The 10,030-nt window shown below is 46.7% G+C and overlaps 1 protein-coding gene across 1 annotated transcript; it reads left to right on the top strand.

The window, feature by feature from the left end:
* Nucleotides 1–6,863: 6,863 nt before the first annotated feature.
* On the top strand, nt 6,864–8,717 carry Ccdc185 (coiled-coil domain containing 185). Its single transcript, XM_075987592.1, has one exon. It carries the CDS (start codon nt 6,864–6,866, stop codon nt 8,715–8,717), a length of 1,854 nt encoding a protein of 617 aa, XP_075843707.1.
* The last annotated feature ends 1,313 nt before the right edge of the window (nt 8,718–10,030 follow it).

Raw genomic sequence — 10,030 nt, 5'->3', positions numbered from 1 at the left:
GCTGTGGTCCTGGTGTCTCTTCACAACAATAAAATCCCAACTAAGACAGTTTCTTTCCTCACTTGTACCTTTCTGAGAAAACAAATCCTCTTTGAAGTTAAAAACACTAGGCTCAACTTTGGCAAACAGGACAAAAAAAACTATAAAAGGCTCAGAATTTATAAAAGTTTCAAACAAAACATTCTTTAGAAATAAGAACGTTTGGGCTGGAGAGATGGCTCAGAGGTTAAGAGTACTGCCTGATCTTCCAGAGGTCCTGAGTTCAATTCCCAGCAACCGCATGGTGGCTTACAACCATCTATGATGAGATCTGGTGCCCTCTTTTAGCCTGCAGGGATACATGCAGGAAGACTACTGTACATACAATTAATAAATGAATCTTTAAAAATAAAGAATACTTATTAAACATATTGTCTATGTTTACATTGAGAAGGGTCGCCATATTGGGTGAGTCATTAAGAGTAAACTTTACCCTAAAGCACACACATAGTTTGGTTCCTGTGTCACTGCTGAGTGACCTGATGACCCCCCAGCCTCCCACTCCATGGACTTTAGCTCACATTTGACTCTGAACATACTTTAGAGCTCTCCCTTACTTTAGGAGAATTTGCTAATTACCATCTCCAACTAGTAATTGGGTTCAGTGTGAAAAGTATTAAAATCTTAGGCTGCAACAAAACTACAGTATTTCTCTGTGAGTCGCACTAACCTGGATCATCTGACAGTGGAAGGCTGGGTAGGGGTGCTAAGTTGGGTGTGAGAACCCAAACTCCAGTTCTGGATGCTCTGCCCGCTACCAGCTTCATGGACTCCAGAATCCTCAGTCAGTGCCTCTGGAAACAACAGGTCCTGCTCGGCATTGTCCATGGTCAGGTTTACATATAAAACACTCAGAGGCATGGTCAAGCACATGCTGGGGGTCTGTCAACCATCACTTTTACACACATAACCTCTCATCCACACGGAATATTTGCACTGTGATTGTTTCCATGGCAACTTAACTTGCCTAGTTCCAGGTTCTTAACCTACTATTTTCTTTCTTTCTTCCTCTTCTTTTTTTTTAGGGAAGAAGAAGTTGTTTACAGGTTAGAATGTTCACGCTTAGCGCTCTATTAGCATAAATACATTCTAAGTTGTTTTTCATTTATCTCCCTGTGTATTTGTATGGGTTTTTTTATTATTATTATATTATTGTTCTATGTTTCTAATGTCTTTGGTGAATCCACTGTGCACTGCAGGCACATGTAGAGAGTTGCCCAGGTCTGTGAATTTAGGTATTGTTACTTGGGACCATATGTTTTCCTATGCAGTAAGGAAACAGGGGAAATGGGGCATAAAAGACCCTAAATCCTGTGACATAAAAAGCATATTATAAAACTGAATTTTAAAAATTATAATTTGTTCTACGATCCAGGGATTAACAACAAACAAGTCCTCTAACTTCCATTTTATCCTCTTAGAAAAGGTGACTGGGAGGCTGGAGAGATGGCTCAGTTGGGAAGTATTTGCCTTGGAGATGTGAGGACGTCAGTTTAAATCCCCAGAGAACCCATAAAAAGCCAGGCTTGGCAGTGTGTGCATCTGTAATCCCAGTAATGGAGAGAGGAGAGCTGGAGGCAGGTGGGTTCATTGAGGCTCAATGGCCAGTTAGACCAGCCTAGCTGGACAAATTTCAGCCTTGGAGAGACCCTATCTCAGATGAAATGAATGATACCTGAGGAATGATACCCAATTTTGTTCTCTGACCTTCACATAAGGGCCATGTATGTTGTGTGTGTGCGCATGCGTGTGTGCGTGCACACACACACACACACATGCGTGCGCGCCACAAAAAAAAAGGAGATCTCAAAGCAATAAATTTATATACAACAAAAATCGCCTGTGCGCTGAAAGCTTTTATTTACAGCCTGAGCTCTGGGAAGTTTTCAGTACTTAGGACAGCTCTGTCCAATAGAAATGGATCCGGGTGGGGAGAGGTTGATCAGTGGGTGCTAAGTAGCAGTCACATGACAGCAAGGCTCTCCAGAGCTATGAACAGTAGGTGACTATAGATAATAATTGTGTACTGTACATGTCAGAAAGGGAGACAAAGGGATTTCACAAGTTCCACAATATAGGGATGATGAATGTTTGAGGAGACATGTTTGTTTATCCTGATCTAAATATCCCATGAGGCATGAATATATCAAAATATTACACAGCATCCCATGAATTTGTAATTTTTGTGTGTCAGTTAAAATAAACTTTAAAAGTCTTTCACACAAAATAAGCATACCATAATGTATATTACATCTACATATATGTAAATTTAAATCTCCGAGTTCATATCAGAACAAGTATAAGAAGCATGAAATTAATTTTGATAATATATTGCATTTAGTCTGATGGGCTTGAAGCACTATCATTTTAAATGTAACCAGTGTAAAATAAAAAGCATTGGTAGATTGTGCTAGTCTTTGCGCTACATTTTCATAATCTAATGCATGTATTTTGTATTTCCTTTTACAAGATTCATTTCTGTTTATTGTGTATACCAAGTGTGTGCCAATGGAGTCCAGAAGGATGTCGGAGCCTCTGGAGTTGGGGGTAGTTGTGCGTTGCCCACCACCCTACTAGGAACAAAACTCAGGTACTCTGCAGGAGCAGCAAGTGCCCTTAACTGCTGAGTCATCTCTCCAGCCCCCAGTATATATTTTACACTTAAGCACATGTGCATTTGAACAACCTGGTTTGAACAATCTGTGTTCAAGTGCCCATATTACACATGATTATCTAATTTTCCCCTTCAAGCATTAAGAGCGAGAGCGAGCGAGCGAGCGAGAGAGAGAGAGAGAGAGAGAGAGAGAGAGAGAAGAGAAGAGACAAATGGGGAGAGAGACAATGAGAGAGAAAGGTGGTGGGAGGGAGTTTCCACAGGAACCATAAGCACACAGAGCGCACTTCCATCCCATGGATTCACTTGTGGGGTGAGAGCTTATTTTTCAACCCTCCAACAAATTAAGAAAGAAGGCCTGGGTCTTCCTCTGGCAGAAGGCCACATTCTGAGACACACAGTCCAATCCACTGAGGATTTCATTGCCAAATAAAAAGGAGACTGATTCTCAGCATCGAAGGCATACTTGGCAGCTTGGCATTCACAAAACATTGCTTTCGTGTGCTCCTGGGGGCACTGCCATGACGTGCAAGCTAGGTCCCTCTGAGGAGTCACATGGAGATGAAGAGACACAGGTGTGGGGGGTGCGCTAAGATCCAGAGCCATCTCGCCAGGTGTGGAGGCCCAAAAATGTGAGCCTATTTCCATGTCGACCAATGGTCAGAGAGTTGGAACCTACCTCTATTCCTTCAAGGTTATTGTGTTTCTACCTCAAACAAAGGTCCCACCTAGATTTAGATCAGAGAGTTCTGCTCTCAAGATTATTGTCAGCAGGTGTGGCTAATAGCCTTGTATTTCAGGAATAGAGAAGTAGTTATGTTTCTACCTCAAACAAAAGTCTAATGATCTAACTAAGGTTCCAGTTCCTTTAAGGAGCTAACACTGGATTCTACCCAGGCAGTGGTTTGCCTACAGAATGTTTTGGTCTAGGGTGTGAGCGTGACTTGTGTTCTAGCAACAGAACTTCTAACTATGGATGTGGCTTGTGACCTTCAACTGGCCTGTTCATTTTTTTGTATCAGGTTAATGCAGTTTCTGTCTTACTTCTATCTTTGGGGGTCAGGGGTACTTTAAACAATTAGAAATTAAACGCAGGTGAGTTCAGTATTCACTGGAATTGCCTCCCATTACTATTCTATATTTTTCCATTTTATTATTTTCACATCTTCATATTCTTTACTAATATTTCTAAATCCCCACACTCCTACTCTGGAAAGTGGTATTTCTGTCAAGGCTGGTCCGTGACAACCAGGCCTCTCAAAAAGATTACTTTTTGTGTTTCACCAGTTTGTGCCAGACATGGCTGCTGGTTCTGTGTAGCATTTGCTAGTCATTAAGGATTAGCTATGAAAGGAAAACCTTCCCTCAGAGAGGATGTGGTTGAGCTCTCCTACCGATGACCCAGCTAGTCTGAGGAAAAGGCAAGGCATCTTGATGGCCTTTGCTTCTCTATGGGTGAGTGTGCTCTGACATCCATGTACACATTGTGACACACGCGGTCTATGAACACACACATACACAATGACCTGAGATGATTTTAGTACTCCACTTTGTTAATACACTTATTTGTGTGTACTTGTTTGTGTGTGCACATGGGTGTGCCACAGTGCGCATACAGAGATCAGAGTACTACTTGTGGGAGTGACATGGTTCTTCTACCACCAGGGATCAAACTCAGAATATAAGGCTTGGCAGCATCTTCACTCACTGAGCCATCTCCTCGGCTCTCCTTTTATAAGGGCTATATGGACTCAGTGCGAAAGTAGCCACAGTCATTATGAGCGATAGCTGCTATGATTGCTTCTGGGAAACTTGGCTGGCTGCCTCACACTGTCTTCAAGCTTTGAAGCATGCAAAACTGTCTGATACTGTGGCACAATGTTGCCATCTACAAAGTCCATCCTTGAGAACTGGGTAATGGAGTATACACACACACACACACACACACACACACACGCACACGCACGCACGCACACACTAATCAAACAAATTTTAAGTAAGTTAGCAATTTTATTTTGGGTCATATTTATAGCATGTGACCTGAGAGCCTCAGGTGGGATATGTCTCCATAAATAAGCCAATAGAAAGAGCTTTACAAGCCAGATCTTGGTACCATGAGCATGAGGAACTTTCCTGGCACACTTGATATCGCCTTAAGATAAAGCAGGTACCTCATGACTTGAGTGAAGTCACTTTGGTCCTGACCATTATCTAAGTCTCCTGTCCCAAATCAAGGGTGACTCACCACTCATATTGCTGCCTAGGACCACACATCTTCCAGTGAGTGCCTAGTATATGACAGAGCTGGCCCGGTGTCCCTGCTACCGTCTCACATCTCCCAGCATCTTGGGACCAATTCTCATTCAGTTGAGTGAAGTTCTGGAATAAAGGCACCAATCCCACTCATGAGGGATCCACCCTTACGACTAAACCATCTGTCAATGGCCCCTACCTCTTAGTGCCACCATCATGGTGATTAGATTTCAAAGCATGCAGTTTGGGGTGCATACATACAGACCATAGCAACCCCAGATGAGGAAAATGATCAAATCCCAGGATTTGGTGTGTTGGAACCCGAGAGTCACTGCTTTATACACTTTACCAAACTTTGTTAAAATTACATTAATCCAATGACTCTACAGTTAGAGATCTGCAGACATTTCTGCAAACTAACACATTAAGTGCTAAAACTTTTAGTTGGTGCTTAGTAGGGCATCATTATTGAACGCATTGTGGTCCCAGGCTCTCCACACATTTTCTTTCACTTTGCCTTCACAATGGCTCAGCGTCAGAATGAGGGTCATGGAAGTAACTTGTCCAACATCACTTGGGTTGAAAGTGGAAGACTCAGACTCATTTGCCTCTCAGCAAGGGGCACAGGTGGGGATCCCACAAAAGTGGAGGAAAAAGAAGACAAATGGCAAATAAACGAAATCTTTGGGGGCTATTTCAGAACAGTGCGGACAAAATTCATGTTTTGGTCAAAGCTGTAACTGTCATGTTAGATGAAAATCAGACGAGCCTCATTTTACAAAGGTTAACACAGAAGCATCCCTTGGGCTTGCTAAGATCCAGACCTGACCAGTGTTCTTCCTCAGCTGTTTCTTTTCCACGCCTTGGTGTTCTGATTGGGAAGAGGGAGGTAAACGTAATGCTTGGCCGGTAAGGTAAAAGGACTTTCTCCAAGCCTGCATTTGATTCCTGGAACTCACATGGTATAAAGAACAGACTCTTGCAAGTTGTCTTCTGCTGCCCACACACCTGCCATGGCTCATACTTGTTCATACACACAATAAAACATATAGACACACACAATAAAGCAAACATAAGAATAAAGAGGCGTGCCCCCAAGGACCAGCACCATCCGAGGTCTACTACACTGCACCTGGTGCAGCACAAATAAGACAAACCCAGAGACAAATATTGGGGTTCAAGATGAAGACCAGAAAAGCAAAGCAGCCAAACACTAGAGAGACCTTTTACCTCTATCAAATCTTCAGACCAAAAGAGCGAGATCCTGTCTGCGTAAATCCTCAGACTCCACACTCCAGTGAGCTCCTGTCTCTTCCCCTTTATATTCCTCTCTCCACCCAGTCATATCGCTCCTGTCTCCACCTCCCTAGTGCTGGGATTAAAGGTGTGTGACTCCCAAACACTGGGATTAAAGTGTGAGTCACCTCCACCTGGATCTGTTTCTGGATAGATCTTGTGTAGCCCAGGGTAGCCTTGAGCTCACAGAGATCTCTCTTCCTCTGTCCTCCTGAGTACTGAGATTAAAGGGTGTATGCCACCCCTCCCTGGCCTCTAGTGGCTTAGTTTTACATTCTGATCTTCAGGCAAGCTTTAATTATTAAAACACAAATAAAATATCACTACACTTTGGCCCTCCCACTGTATTCTCTTTTTAGTGTGGCGCCCTTGGCCACCAATTCAGGGATCTGAAACACTGGTGGCATCACATTCGATTACCACCCTTGATTTTCTAGACTTTGAACCAGCTCCTCCGAGGCATCTATTCGCCCACTCTGTCCTCTCTTATCAAAGCACTCTATGCAACTGAACCTTCAAAGACCTGACGGCACAAGGAGGCATTATGAAGTGGCGGGGGCGTCACAGGCCACGTGTATCCCAGAGTGAGGTGGATGTTCTCAGTGGCCCCCTGGAGGTCCTCTGACCTTCGTGTAGACTCTGGGCCCGCCGGGAAGAGAGCATGGCCGGCTTCCACCTCTTCTCCCCATGGCCCTATGGGGAGCTTGGGGAGCCCTCGGCCGGTGGAGAACTGGAGTTTGCAGTACCACTGAGCTGGCCTGAGCCGACCCTGAGCCCCTGGGCCCGGACTTCTGGCGCCGAGTCTGAGACCTGGGTGCCCTGGGTGCACCCGAAATGTTCGCCTACGGGGAGGCCCAGCCGGCGTGCGTATATCTCCTCGTCACGAGAAAGCCACGGCCTGACACGCGTGGCCCGGAGACCCTCGGACCGCGCCAGGAAACACAAGTCCGGAAGCAGGCGCTTGGAAGAAGCCTGCAGGGAGGCACCGACCAAGTCCAGCAGAACCTGGCAGCAGCAGCCGCAGCAGCCCGATCAACCGAACCCGCGCGATCCTGCAGCCCCAGGAGATTCGTCCCCACGGTATCCCGGGAGAGCTTTCAGCCCCCAGAGTGTCGAGACTTTGCTTTTAGAAAAGACACACAACAGAGACCAGTGGGCAGTGCCCGTATGCAGACATGTAGGTCTCTGGTCCCCTTCCTCCGTTCTCACTGACAAGTCCTCTGCGTACTCCTTAGAGTTCCAGAAGCAATGCACCAGTGTGTGCTCTCCGAAGAGGGTTAGTGGCGACCGGACTGAGTCCTTAGCCAACCAGCATTCCCAGGCCTCCGACCCCTGCAAAGAGGAGAGTAGCCAGCACGCTCAGGTCCTCAAGAGCAAGCTGAACGAAGCGGTGATATCCTCCAGGGACCAGAAGATCTTGGCCCTGGTGCTGAGCCGGTTCAAGAAGGCCCAGAGGATGCGAGAACTGCAGCACCAAGCAGCAATCGCCTGGGAAGAGCTGAAGCTCTCAGACCAGAAAGTCCACCTGACCCTGGAGAGAGAGCGCAGGCTGCTGCTGCAACAGAGCCAGGAGCAGTGGCAAGGGCAGAAGGAACAGCACAAGCCACGGAAGAGCCATGATCAGATTCACCAGGGCCGGGAGCAGCCCGTTCCCAGGCGGGATCGCCAGGGGAAGAGCGCCACCCAGTCGGAGAGCGAGAGTGGAAACTCTGCTCCAGAGAAGGACCAAGGCCTGGACAAGCTCGACAGGGCGCACTCACAGGCTGAGCACCTCAAACAGTGTCAAGAGCAACGTCTGCGGGAGCAGGAGAGGGTGCTGCGGAGTCTGCGGGACCTGAACAGGCTGCAGCTGCAGAAGAGGCTGGAGGCAGCCTGTCTCAAGAGTCAGCAGCACTTGGCAGAGCACCAGAGGAAGGTCCCGGACAGCAACCTGAGCTCGTTCGTCAACTTCCAGGCCCGCAAAGTTCTCATGGACTGCCAGGCCAAGGCGGAGGAGCTGCTCAGGAAGCTGTCTCTGGAGCAGAGTTTCCAGGACTCCCAGGACATCCAAGAAGGTCTGGCTAAGGAGAGACATCAAGAGCAGCGAGGGAAGGCCCACAGGGAGGCAGAGCAATTCCAGCGAGTGAAGCAGCAAGCAGAGGAGGCAGAGGAGTGGCGCCAAATGAGCAAGCGGGTACTGGCAGAGCTGGCCGAGCAGAAGAAGATCAGGCAGGCCAAGGGTCATGCGCACAAGACCACCAGGGACAGGGCGCAGCATCTGCAGGAGCTGAACATCCTGCGTGAGAGGAACCATCACGTCTTGAAGCTGAAAGCGGAGAAGGAGGAGAAGTGTCACATTGAGGGTATCAAGGAAGCCATCAAGAAGGAACAAAGAGCGGAGCAGATGACCCGAGGGAAAAATCCCATCTTCCAGGAGTTCCAGAAGGTTCCCCCAGCCTCCAAGACAGACCGCTGCTTTGACTACCTGGCAGCAGAGGCCCAGCTGCCCATGCGTCAGCAGAATGGAATCTACTGAGAACTCAGGAGGAAGAAGGCACACAACCTGGCAGCCACGCAAACATATCATCATGCGATTCGGATTTATAATCTGATTTTAACCGAACATTGATTTTTTAAAAATATATAAAATAGCTGCAATTTCCTCCCATGAATTAGTTCATTGATTCACTTGGATGGTGTCGATGGGGTTGAGGAGAAAAAGGGGGGGTGCAGGTATGAAAACTGCTTGGCTTCTGAGTTTTGAGGTGAAACAGAAAACATTCATTTGCCTTTCAAGGAATCTAAAAGTCCTCATGGAACAGGAGTTAGAGGAGTCAGAAAAGAAAGTACAGTTGGATGGGCGGTGGAGGTGCAGGCCCTTAACCCCAGCACTGGGAAGGCAGAGGCAGGCGGTTCTCTGAGTTCGAAGCCAGCCTGGTTTACAGAGTGAGCCACAGGACAGCCAGGGCAACAAAGAGAAACCCCGTCTCAAAGTACCAATCTATAGATAATAGGCAATCGGGAATAGAGTTTTATAGTATAACTTGGAAGCCTTTTCCTAATCTGCAACTGGAGAAAGGTGAAATGTGGAGCATGAGGCTGAGGAGTCTCCAGGGTGAAAAGCAAAGGTGGGCTAGGATAGGAGACGTTCTGAGCTACTAGACTTGGGAATCTTGTATGTCCTAATCCTTTCTGACGAGTTCGTGGTGCTCTTTTAAACTTAAAGCCTGAGGTATAGAAACTCATTTAACCTAACCTATTGTTAGTAACAAACCACAAGCCCCACATTCTTTTTCTTGTCTCAGCTCACTCCATGGAATTGAATTTCGATGATGATTTTTTTTGTTTTTTTGTTTTGTTTTGTTTTTTAAAGTGGCTCCATAGCTCCTCCCAGACTGAGGAGTTCTTTGGATATCCCTACTCATGGCAATAATGTTCCTACTCCACTAGAACCGTGTTTTCCTCACCACAGTCCTGATGTTTAAGAGCTCGGTAAAACCCAGCGAGCACACACCAGCTATGCCACCAGCACTATAGGCCAGCCTGCACTGTGACACAGTGAGTTCCAGGATCAGCCTGGGCTACACGGTGAGGCCCTGTCTCAAAACGAAAAAAATAAACCACTGGGATGTATTTGGCCTTCCTTGGACTGGGAGTGGGACGGTGGGGTGGAGCCCGGGAGCTGGGAGGGGGTGCTCCCATCTAGCCTTTTGCATCCATTTCTCTATTTCCCCTCTATTTCTCATGTCTTTTGAAGGCGGCACGTGAGATCATTCCGTCTATCCACATTGTGCCTAATTAACTTAACTAGGCTCCAAATGAGTGGCTAAAGATAACTCAGTAATATAA

This window comes from Microtus pennsylvanicus, chromosome 10, assembly GCF_037038515.1.
Source record: "Microtus pennsylvanicus isolate mMicPen1 chromosome 10, mMicPen1.hap1, whole genome shotgun sequence".
Lineage (NCBI taxonomy): Eukaryota > Metazoa > Chordata > Mammalia > Rodentia > Cricetidae > Microtus > Microtus pennsylvanicus.
Note: the sequence above shows the minus strand (reverse complement) of the source record. Positions and strands in the feature narration are given on the sequence as shown.

What these genes read in the sequence shown, in the direction of transcription:
- Ccdc185 (XM_075987592.1), top strand. Translation starts at nt 6,864, where the DNA reads ATGGCCGGCTTCCACCTCTTCTCCCCATGGCCCTATGGGGAGCTTGGG.